Source organism: Numenius arquata, chromosome 4, assembly GCF_964106895.1.
Source record: "Numenius arquata chromosome 4, bNumArq3.hap1.1, whole genome shotgun sequence".
NCBI classification, from domain to species: Eukaryota; Metazoa; Chordata; class Aves; order Charadriiformes; family Scolopacidae; genus Numenius; species Numenius arquata.
This window is the reverse complement of record NC_133579.1, coordinates 34,068,196-34,094,665: the sequence shown is the minus strand read 5'-3', so window position 1 is coordinate 34,094,665 and position 26,470 is coordinate 34,068,196. Positions and strand designations below refer to the sequence as shown.

The following is a 26,470-nucleotide window of genomic DNA, read 5'->3' as shown; positions in this document are numbered from 1 at the left end:
GTTCTTGTTTCAAACACAGCTTCTACAACTGTATTCCTCATAAACCATGAGGTGTTAAACAACAGCTTTAAAACAGTCATGTTAACCTTTTACTGCTGCTGGGATAGCATTGTCCAAAAGTGCCATATTAGCCATTTAAAAAACCCAAATCACACAAAAGAAAACAAAGAACACAACCCCAAACCAGTAAGCCGGCAAGTTTCAGGCCTCAGGTTGTAAAGACAAAGCGCCAGAAAAGACCTCATTTTAGACTCGGAGCTGCTTTTCTGTTAAGTGAGGGCAGAAATGTTAGCTGTAAGTCACGATCCGTTTGCCTGCTCAGGTGGGCATTTGCCTTTCAGGAGGGTGGTTTGACTCAGAAGGGTAAGGTGTCCAGAAACAGCCTGTCGATAATGGAAGGGGCTGGCACCAAATCTTCCAGTTTCAGGTAAAAGATGCGCTGCAGTCCCAGTGTGCAGAGAGAACGCAAGTCAGCCAGAACACCCAGTACCTTCGGCTCTGTGGACTCAAGCGGTTGTCCTTTGTTTTGGCAACTGAAAGTTAAGTGATCTTTCAAACTGCTTGTGATCTTGTTGCATAGCTCTTCCACTTTCTTTGGTTCTTTTAATCCATGTCGTTCTGCAAGGCGAGAGGAAAAACACATCAGCATCCCTACCACAAACTGAGAGGACTCGTTTTCTTTGGTGTAACCCAAAGCCATACTCTGGTACTCAAAGCAAAAAATGCTTTTAAAGTGTACGATTTCTCTGAGCAGCTGGGGTTAACCTTTCTGCCACACAAAGTAAGAGATGGCAAGTGCCCCTTTCTCTTTAGCAGCTAAAATAGATGGCAGAGATGCTCAATTATGATAGAAATTCTAGCACAAGGAGTCCAAGCATACTCTGTATCTGGCATAATTTTCATGATATGAGACAGAATTAATTGGGTGATTTTCCAGCAAAACTATCACAGGAGGTGTTTTGGAGATTTCCGTGCTTCCCCACCAGTTGTGAATGCTCAATAACTATGGCAACCATTATTTATTCAGTGAATTCAAGTGGCGATCGATATCCTTAGCCAGCTCCATCAGCGCCAGGCCTAGAATTCCACCAGGAATTTGCAGACACTCTTATAAGGAACTAAAGGCACCTCACCACCCTTTGTTATTTTGATCAGCTGCTGCTTTTTAGTTTATTCATCTTTAAAAGGTCTAAGATAAAAGAAGCCAGGAAGTTAACTATTTTGCTTTGAGTGAGCAATGGCTAAAGCGAGAAGGCAGCTGTGTTATCCATCATCAAAACCTCAGCATTCCTAAAAGGAAGGGGAGCTGGGGTTTGTCGCCCTTCGAACAGCCTTTTAAAATGCTACAACCATGTTAAATGCATTCACAGTTCTTTAAGCATAAGTACAATTAATCTGATTTGTGACTCATTAAAAGCAGGCTCTTTACTGGTACACAGGGAAAGCTAATCTTGTGCTGTTTGCTAGCAAGATTTAGTGGATAAATTCATATAATATTTCAGAATAAATAATTTTATGATGTTTTGATTTGCCTTCCACTTTGAAATTCACAGGTAAGTAAGAACCTGCTTAATAGCAAAGTCATAATCATTTACGCATGAAATAGAATAATACTGAATAGGACATTCTAAGAAAAATACAGGTTAAATTAGTTTTAACCAACCAGACATATAAAAACAGTGACAGCAATGCATGAGGAGTAATTCTGGCAGTTCTCGTTTTTGATGCATTTGAAGCTGCCTGCCTTCCCTGGCTCCCTCCCCCTCCCCTGGCAGCCATGTGCCATATTGTGCCCGCTGCCCCCAAGTCTTGTTCCTCTACTCTGGGAGGAGCGGGCAATAGATACTTTCTCTGTCCGTCCCCTAATGAACCGTGAAAAGAGGACAGTTTTCTTTACTTCCAGAAGCAGGCGCGATGTCTACGCAAGGCGCAGTGGTGCCTTGCCCAGGCGTGTGTATATAAACGCCTCCCCTTAAGCTGCCTCCCCTTACCGCCTGTTTTGGCTAGATGTTCTCGACAAACCAATAAAACAGATGGGATTCAATGAAGGCAGTCAGAAAGGCAGAGGTCTGATTTTCCACTGATATTCACCCATTTTACACTTTTTTCAACTTTATTTACTTAGGCAGAGCCTGCTCCTGAAGAGCACTAGTTTGGGATTGGAAGCAGAGATGTGCAGATGTGTACATCTCTGGCCAGAAGTTCCTGTGTTCTATCATTTAAGTACCATCAATCTGCCCTGTTGCTTCACAGCAGCACTCATCCAAGCAGCAACATCTGCTTCAGACATCTTTTTCACCTTGCAGGAATTAAAAACCCTAGGTATTCTAAGTGCCTTGTTTACATTAAAACATGAGGAGTCAATGAATATTTAAAGCCTTTCCAGTAAATGGTGTATAGTGTAATTATGTAAGCCTTAACTATACAGGTCACTGAGAGTAAATACTTAGGCAGATTCTGCCATTAAAAATCTTGGTAGATAAATATTTTATACAGATTTGAAAAGCTGTAGGGTGAGGTTTTTTTACCACTAGCCTACTGAGAGAATCTGCAGGACATTAAATTAATCTTGCAGTCTTTGAAGAGTTCTCACCTTTTAATCTGTTTTGAGGTTGTTTCCTGGCTGTGTCAGCGAAGATATCTTTATAGATCTAGGGAGCTAAAATACTAGAATGGTTCTAAAACCTGACTACAAATTAGCAGAGCACATTTTTAAACCAATGCTTCAGTAGGTGTGTACCTTGCTGCAGAGTATGGAAAATTATCTCTGGCTCTGGAGCACACAGCAATGTTGTTACCATTTCCAGCAAGAACTAAACAGTCTTTGTCTCACACTGACAAGTTCAGAAGGCTTCATGAACAAAATATGTCTTTGGTGGCTAGGCATGAAACATACTGATGGAGAATACAATATATGCAAAGATTATAATACTGGTAGCCTTTCTTTAAATAAACAAAATCACGGAAATTCAGAATTAAGAGATATTCCATCCTTTAACCGCTCTGGTAGTACAGTATTAAAGCTGTCTCTGATAAACCAGGCTGACCTCTCCAGCATGAATTGCCATGCAATGGCCTTTGCTACTTGCAAATCTCTACATGACTGGAACTGCCTCACTGAAAGAAGGGATTTTCAGTCTCCAGTCCCTAAGGCATCCCTTGTGAACCCATAGGAAGTCAAAGCCATCTATGTGGAAGCCCTTCCACTAGTAAAAGGCACTGTGTGCACTGGCATTGCCATCACAGTCTCTGGTGTTAGCATCCAAATAGTTTCTGGGGAACGTAATAGTATAAGAAACAACTCCTCTCTTAGGTAGACCTGAGGAGTCTTGGGTCTAATTTTCTCAAAGACTTAAGTTTAATAGTGTCATGGTTTGGGCCGAATGGGCCACTGAAATGAAGAATAGATGCTCTCTGACCTCTCTTCCTTCAGAGGAGGGAGAGCATCTCCCTTCAGGGAGAGGAGGAGGAGAGAGAAAGAGACTTAAGAGTTGAGAAGAGAAACGGAACTACTTTAATGAAAGTATTAATAAAATAATAAAAAGGAAAGAATGAAATATATACAAAATATACAAAACGGCATGAAGCTCCCAGGATGACAATCACGTCAGGGGCAGGCACTGGGAAAGTCCCAGACTGGACTGAGTGAGGAACTGGATTCTGGATCTGGAGTCAGGAACGCACAGGTCGGGATCAATGGCAGATGAACAGAGAGAGTCCTGCTCAGATGCCAGCCACTGAAAAAAGAACTGACCCTTTGATCCCTCAGCTTTTATACTGAGCATGATGCAGATGGGATGGAATACCCTGTTGGTCATTTTTGAGTCACCTGTCCTGTCTGCTCCTCCCCACAGGTGTGACCCCTCTACGCTTTTCCGCTTCCAGTCCTCCAACAGGGCACACAATAAAGTGAGCTGACCTTGGTTGTTATAGCAATAAGTATAAGCAAGAGCCTTTCCACGTACTGTTCCTCAGTATTCACTATAAACATAGGTCTTATCACTCTGGAAGTGGACTACTGTCTTAAAAACACACCATAATTTCAGAGAGTTCAGTTAGAAGAGGCTTAGCTGCAAAGTAAAATTACTGAACAGAAAATTGGTTCTCTTTTACCTCAAACCAGGACAAACAGGGTTCAAATAGCAGGAAACACATTTTCTTGCCTTTTCCCCGTGACCAGTCTCATTTGGGTAAAGAAACACCCACGGTCTTTCTCACTCAACCTAAAGGGAGCAGCATGAGGCACCTGTGGTAAGTGTGGGCACTGGCGCAGAAGCTGATGGCTGCTAATCATTCATCATCTTCCACAGGATGTTCTTATCCACACAGGAATGATAAGGCCAAGATTTATCCCGAGAAGGCCAGCTAGTCAAAACCAATAGATTTTCTCTAACTGATTGAGGAGGTGTGTAAATATTATTGTATTCAGACTTTCTTATAATGACAATTAAAAAGGCACCAGGTAAAGTCAATATAGGATTTCTCAGCCTTGTGTTTTAGGATATCATTGATTTTTGCGAGAAAAATGGTGATTTATGGCAAAGATGCTCTCCATAAGCCTGTCAAAATGATTCATCGGAAGTCTTGCTTCTAAAGCTCTGCAAACTTAGCAGCTCATCCTGGCAAACTGAACGCAGCAAGTTTTTTACACCTTTCTCCTTTCCCCAGAAATCTCAATGCGATTCTGTGCTATAATTACGCTGATCAGCAAAAACTTGATAGGAAGAAAGTAAAAGAGCAGGAAAGCCCGTCACCAGCTGTGCTAGTCCTTCTTTCCCTGATCTCTGACAGGGGGTAGACTATGCCAGGGCCAGGCAGACTGAATGCTACCTTTATGAGAAACATCTCTCAAAGAGCCCAAGTATTTCAAAGACCCTGAGTATCTCAAAGACCCGTGAGCTCTGTGCTCTGCATCGGGGTGGGTCAGTTTTAGCCTGAATTCATTCTGAGGTGTCAGTCCAATCAGAAATGCAAGAGATTTATGCTGCAGACTTAAAATACACCCCTTGATTGTCTCGGTTTCAACATAGTTATCTGATTTTCTCTTCCCCCTTCGCAATCCTCTTCCCCTTCTATAACCCATGAGGCTCAGTTGCCTATAGCTTTCTGCGTTTCTCGTGCACACTCTGTTACACAGCAAGGCTGCAACTTGGGGATCCAAGAGTCTCCTTTGTTGCAATCTGGCCCATATCCTTCCTGCTGAACTCCCAGGCATTTCACAAGGGTGTCCAAGGTAGGAGCACAGACTTCTCGAGCTTCTCCTAACATCAGTGGAGGGATGGGCATTTTTAGAAGATGATTACGATCTTAGGTGGAAGAATCATCTTCTGGAGGTCCCCTGTATTCTCCATCAGCTCTACAAGGTACCTAAAGCCAGATGAGCTGAATGACCACACAGGACATCATAGTTTGCTCCCTGCTTCAAGAAAACCACAGCGTAACAGAGAGACTGCGGGTTGCTGTAGGTGGAAGGAGTTCTTGCCTCAGCAAAAGGGTGGGAGGGGAGAAGCAGGAGTGAGTACTTCACTTTGACGCTGACAGTGTTTCCCTCGGCAAAGTGGCAGGGGGAAGGCAGACAATGCAATCTGGAGGGTGGATTTTTTTTTATTTTTTTTTTATAACTACACTCTCCTACACTCCTCCAGTCTGCCACCTGCTCGTATGCAGACCCAGCACATGAAGCACCCACTCCGGAGGATCCTGGCAACAGGACTGAAGGGTATCTGCTGCTGAAGAGTAGGTGAGCCTCCCTTCCGTAGGGAAGTTGGACAAATTCATGCTCAGAAGCGAACTGCAGCAGCTGCACACTTTTTAGCCAGACCGGACTCCTTACTATGTCTTGGTGTGACTGATAGTGCTAAAAATTGTGTTTGTAAACTGGAACAGAAAGCTCAACAGCAGGAAGACAAACACAAACTCATAATTAATTGAAACCTCACAATATTCTTCAACGTTCTGGTGCCAGTCTAACAAAGCATTAAGAGTGTGAATAAGCCCAATATATACAGTGGCTCTGGGCTGGTCTCTAACACACTTAAAACAAAACATACGCCGAAAGAGCTTGGCTGAATGAAGGCTAGACTGCTCTGTACTCGGCAGCATCCCACTGAGAGTGTCAAGTGGGCAAAACAATAATATTTTGATGTGGAGAGAGAAAGGCAGAGGCAGAGAGGAAAAGGAATCAACAAGAGAAAGAGAGAGAGAGAACACTAGCAGTTTGAGAGTAGGCAGAAATTTGAGGCTAAATTAGAGCATGCCCTTGAGATGATCCGCACTGGAGTCTCAATCTTTGTATTTTGACACTGTTGGAAAAACTGTAAAGCAGAGCATTACAAATGGTTATTTGGGAAGTTAAGGAAGCATTTTCAAGAATAGGCTGAGCTGATATCTGGTCTACTCTGCAAAGCTTCGTCATCAACACTGCTGAGTCCAACATGGAGTGGTTGTGCAGGAACACTTGAGATCCATGCAACGCACTAAACTGATAGAAATTGTCCATGTGGAACCAAGGACAGAACCCGTCCCTAGATGACCAGCATTTTCTTTCCATGTTGGCACTCTTCTTTAGCTCATTAGATTCTACATCCAAACTAAATAAGTGATCCAAAGAAAAAGAAGGGGACAGAACTCATTTCTTGCTTTCATGGGGATGTGGGGGGAGCGTCATGTGTTGTTTCCTAACTACTTTGCTCTGGCTGATGCTCAGAGCGCTGCTGATGTGCTCTGGAGGAAGTTGTGTCCAGCCCTTCTTAACCAACTGAAGGAAGTAAAAAAAGAGAAGAGAGACAGAGAGAGGAAGATCCTAAAGGAGTACCTTAAAGAAAAAAAGATGTGCTTTGGCATTGCAGAGTTCTAAGTTAACTGTTTGCAAGCTATCCACAACAAACCAGATGTCCCTTCTTTCATTCTGGGTGCTCTTTCAAGCTCATGTCCTATCTGAAATTACTTGAAAATTCAGCAGCAATTTGACATGATGCTTCTCCTTCTAGGCAACATAATGCAAATTCCCAGGAAACATAAAATAAACAGAAAACCCACAAATATATGGACTTTCTAATGGATTATACAATGCAAAATATTATAAAATCTCTTCTGTTTATTTTATGTTGTACATACTTTTAGTTTTACTCAAAGCAAGCAGTGAATTAGCAACTATTGTGATAGTCATTAGGTCTCCTGTCATTCTCTTCAAAATTACTGAACAGAACGAATGGTCATATGTGCTTATAACCACGCATCCCGTGCTGTGACCTGCACCTGTGGTTGACATAGGAGATGGAGCTTTGCAGCTCCAAACAAGGCAGCAGGGTTAGTTAAAGGGCACTGGAACTACTGGGGCTGTTACTGGGGAGCCTATTTGACATCCCAAAACAACAGAACAGCCTTCGGTATCTTGAAACACTGGGAACAGTGGAATATCTTTTAGCCTCCAGCATGAATTTTTACATTTATTCCCTCTTCCTTCACTGGGAGAGAGATGTTAGTTCTTCCTGTCACTCTTGCAGAACAGAGAGAGAGAACACGCAAAAGACAGTAGTGACTTCTCTTACTTTTCTCCTTCAGCAATACTGCCAATGACTAGAATACAAGAGGGTTTGTTTTCTAAGAGCACGTCTTTGTTTGGGCTATGGAGAGCACTCATGAAATCAAGAAGAACAAACAGGTCATTATTCCCAGGAGCGTTTTTCTTTACCCGGAGAGACAATTCTTGAATATGGTGCTACCTAAATGCTATACAGTATTAAAACAAGCTATGACTAGAACACAACACTAGGTTGTTGTCTTTTTTTTTTTTGGTTGAACCATCAAGTAAAGGAAAATCAACTAATGCAAAATAAAAACTGGAGAAATTTGTAGAATAATGAAGAAAATTTTGCATTTCAGTTTTGCAGTGTAGCTAATAAAAGCAAAAAACCAAATCCACAAAACAGAGTTTTCCTGCTCCTTCCTATCTTGCAGCCCAATGACATGGATATCCATCTGGGACATGGGAGATTCATGGTCATATTCCCTTCCTGTTGGAATCAGACCAGAGACTAGGCCTTGGGTGTCCCTCTGAGCACCACCTTGTCCCCAGATCATCATACACAACAGCCACTCTGCAGCTCATGAAATATGTCAAATGGCCTTAACACAAAGGACAGTGATACTCAATAGTCGGATATCCTATGTTCCTGGAAAAGGTCACTCTCCCTTGCTCTGACTCACAAAAAGGACTTAAACCAGGGTTTACTAACTACCCATTGCCTCCAGCAGTCTGTTACAGAAGAGTACCTTCTCCAGAGATGAGGAATGGCACCTAAAACACCCACCTAAATCTAAGCCAAGCCTCAAAACAATGCTTTAAAAAGTTCAACAGATTTCAGATTCCAAAATTTATCTTTATTGCGTTTTCTCTTTTGGTGGGACTAGCTGACAACCAGCACGTGGCTTGTCATACTCAAACTGTAGTTGGACAAGAAACCATTTCTCATGGGATGAATACCAGAGGCAAATCTCAAGGCTTTCCTGAATATAAAATTTCAATATACTATCACTGAGAAAGTCTTGAAAGAAGAATGTCAACTAGCATTTTGTGCTGCAGTGCTCTCTCAGCCATAATTACCATGATTTCCTCTTTCACGCTTTTTTAAATATCATTCATCGTTACACAATACCATCCTTTTTCAGGTGACCAAATTTCTGGCTGAGTCCCTAGGTTAGCTAGCTGCCCTTGGAGATCTGAAACCTGTGAATATAAATCACCAGACACAGAAGCTTTGGTCTAATTTAGATCGCATGAAAGTGTACTCTGTCCTTAAGAGCAAAGAAATATACTGGCCTCATGAAATAAAAGAATAAGCAGAAAACTACATTAATTTTAAGCACCATCTCATGCAGGTGAGAAAATCACGAAAAGCTTGACAAATACAGAAAACCTGAAAGCTTTTATGGACAGAAATGCTCTCCCTTTAAAGGTGACAGTTACTTCCATTTGTTTAGAAACTTTGGGAAGACCAGCACAACATAGACAGCTCCTGAAAGGGTTGTTATCAAAGAAAGGAAGAAATGTAGGGCATTATTAATTAAAAGACATTTCTATGAAATATCTTTGGGTGACCTGAGCCAGCCACCAGACAACTTTGACTCTTTATGTAAGGGCAACCAAACACTGCCTGACTGAACAAAGAATTGTCACATTAAAACAGGGCATGAGTTTGAAAGAAGAAAAACTTCTTCCTATAGAACAACTTTTTCTACATTCACATAGACAGTTTGCAGGGGATCCTTTTCATTGACCTGCATCCTCTCAGTCAGTCCTCTCCTCATCCTTATCAGGAAGATAATCAAGAACAAGCTCCATCTATCTGTGTACTATCTAAAAAAGATGTATCTAATATACAGTAAATAACTTAAATCAATGATAGGTACTACAAACGTGAGCATATATGCCTGTATATAAATACATATGGAGAGAGACAGCACTTGTCCTTGATTTATAGATATATAAAAGCATGCACAGATGTATATACATTGTATATGTATACACACACATATATACCTATATATGTATTTATAATACATCTGTGTAAGCATGCATGAATGCATGTCTGTGGATGTTTACATATAGGAGCAAAAAATAAATTGCAAATGTTCTTTCTCACTTCAACATATCACTAATTTTGAAAATTTTTCATAGAAGACAAAGCAACTCCAATGAGTTATTCTGGACTTAAGAGTTTTATCAAGGAAACTAGAATCTGGACCTCAATGAACCCTTTCCAAAGAAAAAAAAATGAACAGAAATGAATTAAAAACTTAAAATACTTTTCTTAAGAAGCAAAGAGTTAATGCTAGAACACATATACATTAATCCTTCACCCAAATGCAGGAAGGAAGCAAGGAGTAAATGCCGAAGCAAAAATCTTGGCCCCACAAATAGCAGTGGGAACTGGCCAATTTGTAGTTTCTATATTTGCCACCGAGCGTTTTATCTCAGTGTTTCCCAAGCATCATCTCATCCTAGGTAAAATGAAGACTACAGCTGACACTGTTGAGGCCACCACCTGCAAACGGATGGATGCCTGAAATGTGGGAGGAAATCAATATCCATCCCAGTGGAGCTTATAGCATCCCTGGGAAGATCCAGCTCAAGCCACACCGAAGCCCTGTCTCACACTGACAACACAGTTGTACCTTTATACTACCAGCTTTTCTGAAATGAGTGTGAGGTGCTCTGCAGAGATGACCGCTGCTCTGACTTTCGCTGTATGGTTGTCAGACACCCTTACTCTCAACCCTTCCTGCTCCCGTCAGCCATGCCTCTTAAACTACAAGAAGCCCAAGACACACAGAGTGTACATCAAGAGGCTTTGTTGTTTCAGGAATGAGAAAATTACACTTTATAAGGTTATGCTCCCCCGTTCTGTACTTACTAGCCAGATTTGGCAGACTGACATTAGTTTCCTGCTGTTTGCCCCAGCAGGCAGAAGGGGTGATATGGTCACATGCACACCCAAAAGCTTTTGTACAACTGCAGAAGAAGATTTTTTTCTTATTATTTTCCAATTTTCTCTGTATAAAAAGCAGTACAGAGAATACCTACAATAGCTTGGCTACCAAAAGCAGCTTGCCTGCCCTCATGAAGCATGCTTTCTGGTCTAGCTACCTTGATGAGAGGTGAGCTAGTTTAGCTGTATGGCTTCTAGCTCTCGAGCTACCCTGGTATTAGTATTCCTACACAGAAGACCCAGCTCTGGTCATTTCATTAGGCTTTTCTGGGAATTCAGCAAGTATTTTGAATGTTTTTGTAGAGGCTACACAATTTGCTTGGAGGCAGTTTGCTTTTTAGAGACTATTCCAAGAAAACAATGAAACCATGAAGAAATAGAGAGTTGGATTACATTTTAATAGGGGTATCTGATGGCCTAATGTTAGTCCACAATTTCGCCACAGTCATTACAATGCTTAAAAATCATACTCGCTTTACCCTGAATATAGCTAAGTTAACTGAAATTGCTTGAACCTGCATTAAAGCAAAGCACTCAAGTCTGAAGCTTTCTATTAATAAAGGAGCACTTACCTGTAATCATAGTTAGAGCTGATAAACTTGCTAAGGCTGGGATATCAAGGTTAAGGCTCTTTAAGTTTAAGGAAAAGTCTTTAATAGAGTCGAGCCACTCCCCAAATCCACGAAGGCACTGAAGTCTATGAAGCACAAGTCCATTGCAGAATACAAACTTATCCTCAGCGGTATCAGACCTCAAATAAAAATAATTGAAAAAATTAGAAATGCATTTTCTACTTTACAGCAAAATGCATAACCAGTATTGAAGTGTCTGTCATTTAAAATCCAAGGCATATTATCCTGAGACATATGTGAGCATTCACGTTTGACAATATGCTTCTCCCTTGGGGCCAAAGTACAACAAACAAGCTTCTATGATTGCTTACTTGGTAGAGTTATAAGCCTGAGGTTAGCTGTAGCATGTGGTGTAGACTGTCTAATTAGTTAAGATTTTGGTCCTGCCCAAAGGCATAAACAGAGAAGACATTTTACATTAAATACTGTATATTTGAACCAAAGGAATACTAAGTGAGTGCATTTTGAAATCTACAACTACTAAAAACTGGAGAAAGAAGAGATTCGGCAACTCTCAACATTTACTTAGTTCATCTGCATTTTTCAGATTGTAAAAATTAATAAGGAAAAAACAATGGAAAAAATGCACCACATTATACATAACATCATAAACCCTCTTGTATGAAAACCTGTGTGTAAGAGAGATGTTACAGCCAAACTCTCTTCTCCTTCCCCTCCCCATTGCCAATATCCCTGTCAAAAATGCATGCAAAGGTAATTTGCAACCTAAAGAAAGAAGGGCACAATTCAAATCACCAGTCTGGAATTTTTCCCGTCCCTGAAAGTGGTTTTGGTAACTAGTGCTAGACTGGCAAATAGCATCTCACTCTCTTAAATGACTTGGTATTAAAAATGAAAAACGGTTTGAAAAAGATTTTAAATCTTCTTCATCCTTTTCAAAAACACATGACAAAGATGTGCATGCACAAACGAAGGGGGAAAAGGAAAAAGCCTTCATACTGAAGGGGAGTTGGACTAGGTGATCTCTATGGTCCCTTCCAACTCTAAAAAAATTCAGTGAAATTCAGTGAAATTCAGTGAAGGTGCTTTTCTATAGTTTATGCTGATGAGTATGCAGTAAACTTGCTCAAATAGTACCTGAGTACCAGTTTTGATTACTATGGAAGAAGAGGATGGGGTGTATCAAATAAAAAGAAGCACAATAGTGAGACCTATGCTCTCTTTTTAAATCAATTTCTTGGGTTTTTTGCAGTGTAAGACAAATTAAATTAGACACCATATCCTGTGGACTCAGATCTTGCTGATGTTTTCTGGGTCTTTTGGTACAATTGACAATGTTCAAAGATAGCACCATATTTATTCCTTAAAAATATTTAGATGGATGATTTTTCACATCAGCTTAAGAGGAAATGAAATAAATAGTTACCTGATGGAGAGTCTTAGTACAAACAGCTCCAAAAAAGCTGATTCTATGAGTAACGTCTGATCTTCTTTTGGGAGGTCAGTAAATCCTGGGATTTTTTCTGCCCAGCCTCTAGTTATGTCAATGGAGGCAGTCAGAAGATTATAGAACTGTTGTACGTGTTCTGCATCTGTGCCTGCAGCAGCCTGATCAGTGGAACAGTACTAAAATGAAAGCCACAGAAAGCAACGTTATATGCATTTAAGGGCATTCTGTGAAACATAAAGCATTACCTGCCTGACAACATTTCCTTCTGTGGCAAAGCTGGTATTATTATCAAAGGCATAAGAAGTAGGTCTACATTTATCTACCTATTTGGCTACCTACAGGTGTTTTACTGCCCAGAGGTACATTGCAAAAATATTTCCACATATATAGAAATAATTTAAAATTTATAAATAAAATATAATACTTATCACAGTTTACAGGTACCTATATGCTATTAGTAAACAGAAACAGAATCCTGGTGAGTAGGATAATTTCCATCACACCAGAAGAGGAATACTATTTAACTTACTACAATTAAGCACTTTTCCCATTGATAAATTTGTCTCTGTGTGTCCAAAATGCAGATTTCTCACAAAACCTCTCAAATTGCATTTTATCTGACAGTGATAGAGACACATAAGATAAATCATGTTTTATCTGACACATGCAGCATCGCTTCATTTAAATACAGAACTGGTTCAAAGTAAAACAGCTGCCCCATACCACCTCTTATCCTTCAAATAGAAGCATTTAAGGTTCAGGAGAACCTATTATCCTGCTGATGTGGCCATAACTCTTCCCAGACAACCATTCGACAGGCTCAGCTTGCTCAGCTTCCCCATCACCCCCTCTGACGGCTCCCTCCCTGCTATCTCCTACTTCCTCACCAGTGGATCCCTGTCACTCCCGTGACACTGTTCTCTTCTCTCTTGGCAGAAAATACAACAGGAGCTTTCGCGGCTTAGTCCGATTCTATGCTTGGAAAGCACTACTGGTTTTCTGAGCAGGAACTGAATAATTTGGGTTTTATTGTAACACCCGCACCATCAGACATCTGGTGGGTTATTTCTGGGACAGACTTCATTCCCAATCTCTCCCTGGGACTCAGACAAGGAAAGGTTGGGGTGGTCTCCATGGCTGAAAGAAGAGTGCACGCCCTTTGGAAATGACTTTCCACATGCAGTTAGGGCTTAAGTCCGTCAGCCTAAAGGTCTCCCTAGCAACTCCCCCAGTGGGAAGTTGCTTCCCCAAGGGGAAGCAGAAAGACCCACATCTCTCTCCTGATCAATAACAGTGGACTGGCAGCCTGGGAGGACCTTATTGCAGGTGTGCCACTTGGGCTGCAGATATCACTCACATTGATAACTGTGACCCAAAAGTCACCTCTGTGCAGAAAAGAGAGAAAGGGGAAGCAAGCAGAACTTCTCGGGTAGGGGTCTTGTTCTCTGCCTGTCCTAGTTGGAGGTGGCTGCTGTTGGTAGGTAAGGGATGAAGGACACAGTGTCAGAGTCACTGATTGACTGGAGAACCATAGCAATCCTAGAGACCTCTGGCCGTATCTGAGGTGCTGGTGCTAGCCCTGAATGACTCTGTTCTGCTTTCCCAACAGTAACTACACGAGTTTCTCATGGTAAGATCACATCCCTAGTCAGCTAGTGAAACATGTATGATCCCTCTTATACAGATCATGTGGAGACAAATTCTGCCCCAGCTACTCCGAACGATCCTGTGACAGTGAAGCAGCTAGAGGCCAAAATACAGAGAGGGTGGGGAGCTGTGGTAGAAAAACCTGTTATGCTGCATCATTTATGTGTTCAGTCCCCCATCTGAATGGAGCAGCTGAGGATGCTCAAGCAGCATGAACTAACTACTCCTGGCACTGGACTGCAGCAAGATGCACAGGGGTGATCAGTGAGTAGTAAAAGATCATGTGCTTTTTCAGAAACCTTGCGTGTTCTGGGTCCTCTTAAAAAGAAGTTGTGCAGCAAGCCAAGACAGTGTGCATCTTGGCACTGGGAGATGAGCTTTGCTGTGCAGGGGCTGACCTATGACTCCTCCTTTCTACACAGGGAAACCAAACAGGTTGATGGAAACTCCTGCCTCACCATAGGTACGGGTAAGGCAAGACACAGTCTTGATCCTTAGAGCAGTGAGGAGGGAGGAAAAGAAAAGGAAAAGAAAAAAGATACTACCCTAAGTTAATTCTAAATATAACTCATCACAAGTCAGTGTAATTATGCTAGGTATTAATTTGTTCCCAATGTTTATAAAACATTCCTTCAGCAAAAGTAAGGCAAAGTTTTAACATTTTCTAATGAAGCTGAATGCTGCATTACGTCCCATAACTGTGAGTGCCACAGTACAGCACACTCCACGTGGAGCACTTATATTAAAGGCATCTTTAATATAAAAATAATAAAAAAATACAGGTTATCATAAAAAAATGATAACCTGTATTTGTTGTTACAGTTTACCCCATGAGAGCATTTTTAGAAGAAAGGCAGAAAAATAAATGGAATTGCATAATTTTTAGTTGCTCTAATACGTCACTGCTCATTACAAAGAGTTAGCACTTACAAAGAATAGGTAAAATAAAGTATTATTTACTTGTAACAGACTTAAGAGTGTATAAGTAACCATAAACAATATGTATAGTTCTGTTTTATGTACCAAAATCTGTGGGTTTTTCCATGATTATTTCATTGAGAAGAGGTGATATTTGACCTGACTTCTGACCAAGACAGCTGGTAAGCCTGCCCTTGGTCAGGAGGCCATGGTACGGAAGGGCTTCGATCTGCATTTCTGAACCTGCCCAGTGCAAACTGGAGGCACGCCGGGAGAAAGCCAGGAGACAAAGCTCTGCCCTACTCCCTTGCCCGGAGCTCCTTTGGGAATTAAATGAAACCCGACTGTTACTCAAGGAGGGGGTTGCACGTGTAGCAAGCAACATTAACTTGTATGATATATCTAAGGAGATATGGAAAGCCTGACGTTGTGGAGCCTGATGGCACAACTTAGCTCTACCCTTTGCCTGCTTTCATCAGACCTTCATCAACGGCTACAGCTGCAAAAGCCTAACAATAACTTCCCTGCACAGAGAAGAAGCTATGCTTATTTTCCCAAAAGCCCCAATATTTGCTTAATTTTGTGGCTGGGGGAGGGGAGGGATTATAACCTAAATGCTGCACTCTGCCTCCAAAAAGGCAACATTTCTATTTAAGTTGGTGGCTATTCTTGCACGTATAAGGACAGCAATATATAGGGTCTGTTTCTCATCTCACTTACTCAGAAGTGTAAACTCGTGGAATTGTACCAGTAAAACAGGTGTGAGACCAGACTGCGGCCCTTGGCCTTTAAGGAGTTCATAAACCAAATTCTCTTCCCGGCAATTGCTTTTTGAAACCAAGTACCTAAATATACCATTGCTGTGGACTGGTAAGTTAAAACCAGTGCTGAAATGAAAAGTAGCCATGTTCTGCACAGAACCAATTCCAACCTGTTTTGGTTTGAAATTCACAGCTTAGATAATTTATTTTTGGTTTTGTTTTGGGGCGGGTGTTTTTGTGTGCGTGTAGGTTTTTTTGGAGGGAAGAGGGACATGTTCCTCTCCAAAACTCTTATCAGTATTTTTAAGACGATCAAGACATTACAGCTTATAAACACGAAGACCGTGCTAAACATTACGGTCGTGTCTGCAGGAGTGTTAGGACTGACTCCAAAGCCAGGTTTCCAAATCTACCCATTCGTGGTGCTCAGCAGGGTCACAGCCTAACCGAATGTGCTGTAAGTTATTAGTCTTTACAGGCTGTGTGCTTCAAAGGGATATTTTAGCATCGCAGTGTGTTTATGGCATATTTCATATAGTTAATCTCAGTTTTTACACAGCATTTGTAACTTTTCAAAATAAGCATAAGGTTTATGAAAAACATAAGAATATTAATTTCTTTTAGAATATTTTTGTCTTTTCAGTATTGCTGAGCTTAACAGACTATTACATATTTTATTGTAAAGAAAAACTTAAATATTAGTATGTCCTAACAGACAATCATACTTAATCTTTTAGGTACCGAGACTAAATTAATTTAATGTCAATCATATGCTTCCCGTAATGTCCAACAGAATTGTTCAACAATTAGATCTATGGGCTCTTTTCATTAAAAGACAAATAAATACTGCAGGACAGAGAAAAAAAGCCACATAAAAATACACCGTTTTCATTCAGTTTTTTGTAAATGCAAAGGAACTTTATATCTATCAATAAATAAATAAGGGTAGATACTGCTTTCATGGCCTGGGCTATTATATGGCTGTAATTCTGCAGAACCCAGCAGATTTCTGTGAAAGAGCATAGCTCATCACACACCTTGGTATTTGCAGAATGACCCCCTGAAACATTCTGGGTAAGTTAAAATACGTGTAAATATGGCTAATGCATTCTCCCCCTAAAAGGCTGTCAGATACTGAACAGCTAGTTTCTTAATAATAATTTGGAAAATTATATGATTGTATACTTACAGATTAGCTTGAAGAAAAGATGTTACAGCATGCTTAAAATCGCTAAATTATATATGTAAGTATAGTCTAAAGTAGAATAATGTAATTTTTCTATAATTACAATCAAATACATTTTAGTATTAAATATTACTCAGCAACAAGTGATAAGTGGCCAATGTAGATGTTGTCTGAGTACAGCTGTATTTTTTAGAGTTTTTTTAAATCTTATTTCATTAAGGGGAATGAATTTGATCTTGTTTTTCCTTAGCCATGTTTTTTTTTCTTTTCCTACATCAACCTACCCAAAAATGTATTTAACAAGCCATTTCAGTGCCGTATTTTAATAACTACAGAACAGTTTTTTAAGCTTTCAAAGTATTACATGAATATTCAAATTGTGAGTATGATACATTAAAGAGCAAGGTTACAAAAATATATAATCTTTGCTAAAGCTTTGCTGAGATAATTTTTTAGAATTTTGATTTTACAAGGTTTGTTTTACAAATGTGAATTTGACTGAAGAAATAATCTTGCTGGGGTACCCAAAGCCAGACCCTGGTCCCATTTAAATAATGGCAAAATTCCTATTTATTTCAATAGAAATGGCCCTATCCATCCAGCATTACTTTGCCCAACCTTTATATCTGAATATTAGGGAAATGCTTTTAGATTTTAGCCTTCAGAACTTGGAAATTAAGATACTGGACATATGAGTACTGCTCCTGCGTTTGGTAGATTAATTGATTGTATTGTAATTGCTTGTGTTCTGACACAGCCTTTTGCAAGAAGAATGCTCTATTTATCCACACATTTTTGCTTTCACTCACCCATGGAATATACTGCAGATAACTTTGTGTTTGAGATCCTCATGATGGACAGTTACTAACTCTAATTTCTACCGCACCTCCTTTTCCCCTCATCATCTACCTACCATGAAAAGACATGGCTGGCTGGACAAATTTCTACCCTCATCCAAATTTCACATTTAAGTTCATTTTAGCAAACCGGCTGGTAAGCAGAAGTGCGGTTCACGAATCATTTGTATGTGGAAAAGAAACAGGCAAAGAAAAGTGAGACATACTCTTGAGTAGTCAAGCTCCCTGGGCGTGGAGTCGGTTAAAGCTCGTACGAGGGCGTTCATCATGCTGATGGGAGGAGAAGGCGGGGAGGGCTGAGAGGGTTCTTGCTGTAAGGGGCTCTTTGGTTTGGAAGGCAGCCGACCTCTTCTCCCTTTCAGGCTGTCGGTACGGACAACTAGGTAAAAAAAAAAAAATTAAAAAAAAAGAAAAGGGAATCAGTTGTGAAGATACCAGCAAACGACGGATCAGAATGAACACCTGCTTTTCTTATGGTGGCCAGCTGGGCAAAAATAAGAAATAAGAGTATTCTCCAGTTTGAGCACACGGTCTTGATGCCTTTGACTGCAAAGGAACACAAAGGATGCTAAAATCGCGTCAGACCTGGGATCATAAGCAGCAATGTAGCTGCTTACTTAAAGCCCAGCTGTGTTCCTAGTGTCCGTGCTTTGTTTGCAGCACCTCCGTGTGCCCCTGCATGTGCCCCTGCATGCGTGCCCACACGCACACACAAACACACACACAGACACTCTACTGCTGAAAGAAAACTGAATGTGAAACACGAATTCTAATGTTCCTACTACTAATGCACCTTTTAAATGGCAGGCATTCATTCAAAGTAATTTTAGCTTTCTTGAAGCATTTGAAAAAATATGGTCACACTACACAGGTTATATTATCCATGTTAGTATTCGCAGTGGGACCGCTCACACAGTATTACTCACATACTTAAATATTTGCAGAATTGGAACTAATGAGTTGATCCTGTTTCCATTTAAATTAATTGCAAATTTACAATCAGCTTATGGGAATGAGACAAGAGCCTATGTCAAAATGTACACAATCCAGTGCAGCCCCCAGTGAGATAACAGGGGGAAGCCAACAGCATTATCGAGCAACGTTCAAAGTTAATAAAGGAGACATTTGGGGCAGTGTCAAATTATCCTCTTGTGACCTTGCTGTTCTTGAACTCTGGGGTCTAAAGTCTAAATATGATAATATGGGTGAAAAGAAGAAAATCAATGCATTATTACACAAATGCACATATTTTGGGGTAGGTTATGAATCCCATCATGGTTAAATTCATTCTAAAGGCATTCATGTCCACACACACACACACACACAGATTCATTAAACGTAATATTTCAGTCTTTGGGATAATAATAGCAATAGCCCTTACCTTCTTTAACCATGCCGACGCTGAGACACTTCTGAAACCGGCAGTACTGGCATCTGTTACGACGTCTCTTGTCCACTGGACAGTTTTTATTTGCCAGGCAAACATATTTTGCATTTTTCTGAACTGTTCTCTGTGAAAATGCAACACAAAAATAGTAAACCGATCATTTCTTGAACAACTTAGAACCTGACAAAATGTGTTTTAATTACAACATGAAAAGCGACAGTGCAATTCATATAATTAGATAAAATTAATTTCCTAACACACTAGCCTGCAGGAAAAACAATTTTATTAGTGTTAGCTGCTGACAATGAAAATCATCTAGGATTGTTCTGAAGCAAGTCTCTGGAGACAGGCAACTTTGAATGATAAAATCATATCTGAAATTACCAGGTCATCGCATCTACCTTTGGGGATTAGATTATCTCCGCTTTTAATATCCCTTTGGGAACAATTTTCTACTTGGTTCATTCCCTTGATTATTGCTGACCTTATTAAAATAAAATCAAAATGATCTGCGATGTACTTCTCTTGCTATCGCTATTGTTAGTCAAATACCACAATAACTAGTTTGGTTAGCCATTAAAATCATCAGGGAGAAAAATAAAAATACCAGAAACCCCTACAAAATATGTTTAGTTAAATATTCTGGGAAAGCTAACCTGACCTGGGAAAAAAATAGACAGAATTAGACTGTAGTTATATACATGTAATTAACTGTAAAATGATCTTAAAACTATGCAATAAATTTAAAATTTGTAAAAACCTGGTAAGCCTTGGCAGAATGTAACAAATATTGATGCAAAAATGTATTATGTCTCTTCATACTTAAAATCAAAGGTACAACAATAAATAACTCAGCATCCAAAAAAAGACATTAATAGGAAAGACATCAGAACAGGAACAAATTTATCAGCTCAACATGCAATATTAAATCTTTCACTGCAATTAAATTTATGGAAAAATGGTATTTCATAATTTGTGTTCCTTTTCAAATAACAGCTCAATGTACTAAATACAAGAGAGACAGCAAATATTGTTCATTGGGCTTTAGAACTGAAAACTGTTTAATTTTAAAGAATAAGCTCTAGAGACTGCTCCCAGTCAAGGATATGCTACTGATTTCCACAGGGGCAGGATCGGGCCCATAAGAGCTGCTATTTCCAGCTTATTTGTGTTTCCTTTTCTAATTATATTTAAATAACAAATGAGTTTTACAGGAGATGTGTATTTTACCATGTTGTCAAAGGATTATTATTAAGTAACATTAGCAGCTCTGTGTACAATAAAAAAAAGATGTTGTAAGCCCTCCCCCCCAACTATTTTTGGACTAGTTTTGTTCCCATCGTATCTTTTACCAGTAGAGGGGCATGACTGCTATCTTTGCGGGAATGAATACACCAAATCAACCCCAAATGTATCAAATCTCAAACCTACTGCCCAGAACCATCCCACCAAAAGCCTATCCCAAATCCTTCACTTAAACAAGCTAATTCTGAAAATAATACCGGAATCTGAGCTCAGTCTCTTGAAAGGAAATTACAAAGTGCCCAGATCTACTGGGGGGGAAAAAGAGCGTATTCGAATCTTTAATATAGAAGCACAAAGTTTCCACTGAGAAACGGCTGTGTGGAAGTTATTCCTGTTGCTATTCAGCTGCAAAGCCCCCTCTGTTACAGAGCAGGCACCGGGACCCCGTGGGGTGCTTAGTCACTGCTCCACAAGCAGCTTTCCACTGGTGAGGACTCACTGGGCTCTGGAGCTGAAGAGGAACCAGGAGGAACCAACCAAAGAAAACTGGAAGCGCCTGGGTTTGTCCCACATGTGAAACCAGTTTCCTCCCGGGGCTGGCCTCCTCACTCCAACCGCCCCCCGGCAACAACAAATGGCACCGCTGCCATCAACTAAAATACCAAGAGGACTTGGCGATTTCTGGATTTCTTTCCTCGCTTAAATAGGAGGTTTAATTGGAGCGACTGACTGAGTAAAACCCAGGTTGGACGTATTCCAGGCGAGTTTCGCTACGGCACAAATGCAGCTTGTAGCTCAAAGAGGGGGGTGGCCCATGCTCCGTTGGGGGATGCTGGCAGACGTGGTTTGCCCATCTGACTGCCACAGCCCTTTCTCAGCCGAGTCTGGCCGATCCTCTTATCCTATGAAGGACTCACTATGGCCTTCTTCAAAATCTTTGGGTGGGCGTCCATCCCACCCTGCTGGGGGACCCTGAGCCCCCGGGTGAGGACCAGGAGCGTGCCGGGGCAGGTGGAAAGGGAGGGGAAGGAGGAGGAAGCGGGGAAGGGAGCAAAGCGCTGAGCTCTCACCTTGAAAAAGCCCTTGCAGCCCTCGCACGTCCGTACCCCGTAGTGCTGGCAGGCGGCATTGTCCCCACAGACGGCACAGGTGCCTTCCCCGGACGAGGAGCTCCTGCTGGGTGGGGACGGGAGACCCCCGCTGCCGCCGCCGCTGCTCTCACCCATCAGGCTGGAGGTGGCCGCGTTGAGGCCGAGCGGTGAGAAGGCTAAGGTGGCTGGTCTTTTGGCCAGGTGGAGCCCATAGGAATGGCTCTCCATGGGCGTCTGGCTGGCGGGGGGTCTGTCGGAGCCCAGGGGCAGGCTGAGGGAGGCAGGGTCGTAGCACATGTGGGGGGCTGCGGCCGGCGTGTGGGGGGGCGAGTGCTTGAAGTGGAAGAGGGGGAAGCGGGGAGGCACGGTCTTCATGGGGGCAGTGTCCATCAGGTGGCCAGGCGGCAGGCAGGTCTGGGTGGGCTGCAGCGGGGGCTCGTCCCACAGGCTCTGGTGGGAGGGGAAGCCCGGCGTGGTGGGCGTGGAGGGTGGAGATTGCTTGAAGTACATGGAAGTGCTGGGCATCCCCTCGTCGGTGGAGGGTGGCAGTGAGGGCTGGTACGGGGAGAGCCGGGTGTCTTCCATCTTTATGAGGGGCCTCTGGCCAGAGGAGGCAGATTGCATTTGGTAGAGGCAGGAAGGCTTGAGCTCGTAGCTGCCAGAGTAACCCTCCATAAAGGTGCTGAAGCTGGGAAGGGAGGTGGTGGCAGTGGCAGTGATTTCGGTACTGCTCAGGTCCATTGTCAGCTTGGTGTAGTCAGGGTTCATGATCTCCGAGCTGTACTCCGAGCCATACGCATAGGTCTGAGCTGCATAATTTGAACCGGGTGGTGAAGGGCTATACTGCGCTTGCACACAGGGCATATCTGGAAGGGCAAAGGGGGACGTTAACAACAACCCCAGCGTGCCGGGACCATGGCCCAGGCCCTCCTGGACTTCTTTCCTAGAAGCTTTCCCATGTTTCACGGAGCTCAGTGAGACACCCGACTCCCATTCTCGCCTGGACAGGGGACATATTAATTAGCCTGGAGTCTTCGTCTATCAACAAGAAATGTGCATCGAGGATTGACTAAGCATTTAGGTATTAGGGAGCTTTTACTCTCTTCTAGTCACGGGAGCAACTCAAATTTATACCAGTGTCAGCGAGAGAAGAATCCATCTCAAGCTGCCCTACATCGCTGCTTAATATACATAGGTGTCAATGAGAATTAGATAAGCAGAATGCAAACAGTTTATGGCTCTAAATCTATCTCTGTATGCGTGCAACTGTGCCGTAAAATTTTCATGAAGGGTAAACGAGATTATCAAATACATAATATTAAAAATGATATTTATTTTAAAAGAAGCAGCATATCAGAGGAACAATTCAAATCACAGTGTTTGCTACTTAGGACTTGCAAACATCAATTTTATTTACTCAGCTCTGGGCCTTTGAAACATATTTCTGGTCAGCTAATAATTTCAGGTTGCCGTCCAACGAGTAGTTTTAAGGCTTATATGTGGTAGAATATTTTCCCCCCCACCCCCCCAAAAAAAGTGGGTGGTACAACATATCCTTAAATTTGCAAAATGTAGGAGAAAAATTATGTGGTATTCCCATTTATGTTTTTACGGGAAAGCAAGGTTGAGGCAGCTAATACAATTGTCTTTATCCATCAGTCATAAAAGTTACTGTGGATCACTGATCGTTGGGATGGTTGAAGCAACACAAAGCCTGGCTATAAAGATTTGCTTTTTTTCTTCTTCTTTTACTTTTCCTACTAGTCTATTTCCTTTGCTGCCCTCAGGAAATAATGGACCCAATTCTGCAATCCATTTGAGGTTTGCCTGACTAAACACTGTAAGATTCTAGCCCAATATTTGCAACTCAAAGTGTGTGGTGTGTTTCAGTTCCACAACACAGGAATAAAAAATGCATAGATTAGTGTAAGTTCTCTGGTAAAGAAAAAAGAAAAGTAAGTATGGAGAAAACGTATATCAAAATGAAGTGCAGTCCATCTCTTCTTAGTCATGGTAATTTATATTCCAAAAGCACTTAAGAAACAATTCATACTGAAAAAAAAAAAAAAAAAAAAAAGAAAAGAAAAGCTGTGTTAAAAATAATGGGGTTTTCCTCAGTATTTTAAGAACTCCCTTCACTTCCAATTTTAAAATTTTCAGTTGAGGCTGTCATGCAGGAATTCAAATAGTTTGTGTTAAATCAACTTTTAATTCTTTTCTGCCTGCACTGCAGATAAACATATTTAAACTAAGCACCAGACTTCAATTATTGTACTGTCACAAAGCATTCAGATCTGCCTTCTTCTCGAGAAAACATTAAAAACTGAGAAAAAAATAGTGCTGTTTTCTGAAGTTAAGACCTTCCTGCTTGTAAATCCAAATACATAAAGGAAAAAGCAGGACAACTCTTTCACAAGCCTTGCCTCCTAATGTTATTTATGTATTTTTCTACTGTCCTCTTTTTTTGTCCTATCAATTTCTCTCCATGCTATTCTACGTACACGCATTTCATGGCAAGTCCTATTACTACATCATTTGTTAGTTTAAGGACCATCTGTTAAAACGGAGTGATCAGTGCTTAATCAAATAAAAAGGCAAAGAAATTCCTTTCACACACCTCCACCGAGAGGTGACTGAGGAACACGACTGAATGAGCAGACAGATAATGTCACTAGTGGATGTGTTGATACACAGCCCAGTGAAGGAAAAAGGGCTTTTCGTTAGCTCAGAAAATGAGCAGTTCAGGCAAACAGATCATTATGGTTTCTTTCTGCTTTTTTTCTGAGCCTAACAGGGTTATGTCACTGAATTCTGTGCGAAGTGGAGTATGAAAACACAAGTCTAAAATAAGTCCGACCTGAGGACAGAAAAAATATCCCTAACCTAAAGGTCTGGTCTGCTCTGCGGGACTCCTCCTACCTTGCCCTTTGCCAGCGCACTCGACTGACTAATTCTAACCCCTACTTTCCCACTTAGGGCACCAATATTAATTACCCTGCAAAGTAAATAACCTGGGATTTTTTCTTCTTTACCCAGCAATATTAAAAAAAAAAAAAAAAAAGCCCCACAGGAGGCGCGTTGAAGAGCAACCTGTCATCAGAGCCCAAATGAATGAGTGAAAAAAAAAAAAAAATCAGGCTAGGGACATTCAGAGCGATTACCTTATTAATTCGCTGTCTTTGAAAGAGCTTGACGTTAAGGGATGCCGAGTTTAACGCCGAGCAAGCTGGGCTCCTCACAGGGACACTGGCATCCCACCCATTTTCGCCTCAAGAGCTGCCACGCCTTTGGCTGGGGGGTCTCAACCCCCTTGTGCCCAGGCACGGCACGGCGAAAAGCCCCGTGAAAGGCGGGGGCTGCCCAGATCCTTTTGGGATTTAAACGCTCCGCGACGGGACGTCGGGTACCGATGATGCCAAAGGGATTTGGGATGGGCTGGGGCCGCGGCAGGAGCTCTCGCACCCCCCCCCCCCCCCTCCTCCTCTCAAGCTTACCTGGCGGGTATCTTGCGCGCTGAATGGTGGGGCTGGAGGTGCGGACGGAGGCGGCGGCGGCGGGAGGCGGCGGCGGTGGGGTGGTGGGTGCCGGCTGGGACCTCTCTGCGGAGGCGGGTCCGGGTCCTGGCCTCGGCGGGGGGAGCTCTTCCGACCCGGGCTCTGTTCGCCGGCGGCGGCGGGGGGAAAAGGTAGAGTCAGGGGCGGCGGTGGCCAGCGGGAGCCCCCCCGCGGCTCCCCCCCGGCGGAGCGCCTCAGGAGGACGGGCAGGGGACCTGCCCCCGGCAAACCCCCGCCTGGCCCCGCGGGTGGGAAGGGGGAGCCGGACGGGCGGCGTGTTTCTGCCAGCTCCCCGCTGCCCCATCGCACAAAAGGCAGAAAGCACCGGGCTGGGACAACGGAGCCGCCAGTTTGCTCTCCGAGCAAGGAGCCTGGGGGAAGGCAAGAGGAGAGCCCCGGGCGGGGTGACTACAACAAGCGGGGCAGCATCCCCTGCGTCCACTTCCCGGCGGGAACTTTCCCTTTTTTTTTTGGGGGGGGGGGGGGAAGGAGGGGGGCGGAGAGGGTAGGAGACGGCCAGCAGCAGGCTGGAAGTTTCTATGCAAGGTACCGGCCGGACTCGAGGGGTTTCCTACCTGCCCGGCTAGCCTGCGGCGTTCCCCCGCCTCTGCCCCGCGGGACACCCGTGGGCACGGGAGAACGAGCGCGGCCCCGCCGCGTCCCCTCGGTCCCGGGGCTGCCAGCACGGCCGGCGGCTCCGCGGCAGCGCGGGGGATGCGCGGCGGCGCTGGCCCCTGCCCACGGGAGCCGCTCCCCGGCGGCTCTTTCGCCAGCTCCGTGTCTTTTTTTTTTTTTTTTTTTTTTTTTTGCCTTCCCCGCGCACCTCGCCTTTGATAACCCCCTCCAGCTCCCGGGATGTTATGTGGCTGTCAGCTCATCCCTTTCTCTCCCCGCGGGTTTTGTTCCCTCCCGAGCTCCTGCGAGGCGGCTTTCCGCTCGACGTGGAGCGCCCTAGGGCTCCTCTTCCCCCCCCCGGAGCCGCCGGTTACCTAGAGACACTCGCTGCGCTTTTAACCATGCAACACCCCTCCGGACTGCAGCCGCCCGAGCCAGGAGCGCAGAGCCGTAAGGGCTGTAAATTAGAAGGAAATAACTACCCTTGTCAAAGCTCTTTTCTTCTTCCGTGCACTTTACATTCAGCCCCGAGTGACACCCCTCCCCACCCTGTAATACGAGGAGGAAACCGTGAAATACTCCATTGTGATTGTGACTTCTTCAGGCGGGTTTCGAAACCTTCATTTACCCGGGAGGGACCGCGGAGGGGGAAGCTCCACTGAATTAAAAACTTTCG

The 26,470-nt window shown here is 42.8% G+C and overlaps 1 protein-coding gene across 2 annotated transcripts; it reads right to left on the bottom strand.

The window, feature by feature from the left end:
- Window positions 1–355: 355 nt before the first annotated feature.
- NR4A3 (nuclear receptor subfamily 4 group A member 3) lies at window positions 356–22,489 on the bottom strand. 2 transcript variants are annotated; one of them, XM_074146361.1, is made up of 7 exons: window positions 21,605–22,489; window positions 19,284–19,413; window positions 18,109–18,281; window positions 12,510–12,709; window positions 11,063–11,241; window positions 10,188–10,190; window positions 356–618 (listed from the first exon to the last, which is right to left on the bottom strand). In XM_074146361.1, the coding sequence occupies exons 1-7, from the start codon at window positions 22,487–22,489 to the stop codon at window positions 356–358; spliced, it is 1,833 nt and encodes a 610-aa protein (XP_074002462.1). The 2 variants fall into 2 exon arrangements, with proteins under 2 accessions (XP_074002462.1, XP_074002463.1); XM_074146362.1 differs by lacking the exon at window positions 10,188–10,190.
- Between the last annotated feature and the right edge of the window lie 3,981 nt (window positions 22,490–26,470).

Coding starts and splice junctions, on each gene's coding strand:
- NR4A3 (XM_074146361.1), bottom strand. CDS start 22,489: ATGCCCTGTGTGCAAGCGCAGTATAGCCCTTCACCACCCGGTTCAAAT. Junction 19,414..21,604: donor GCTGCAAGGGCTTTTTCAAG/GTGAGAGCTCAG, acceptor GCATTTTCACAG/AGAACAGTTCAGAAAAATGC. Junction 12,710..18,108: donor GGGAGCTTGACTACTCAAGA/GTATGTCTCACT, acceptor CTTTCATTTTAG/TACTGTTCCACTGATCAGGC.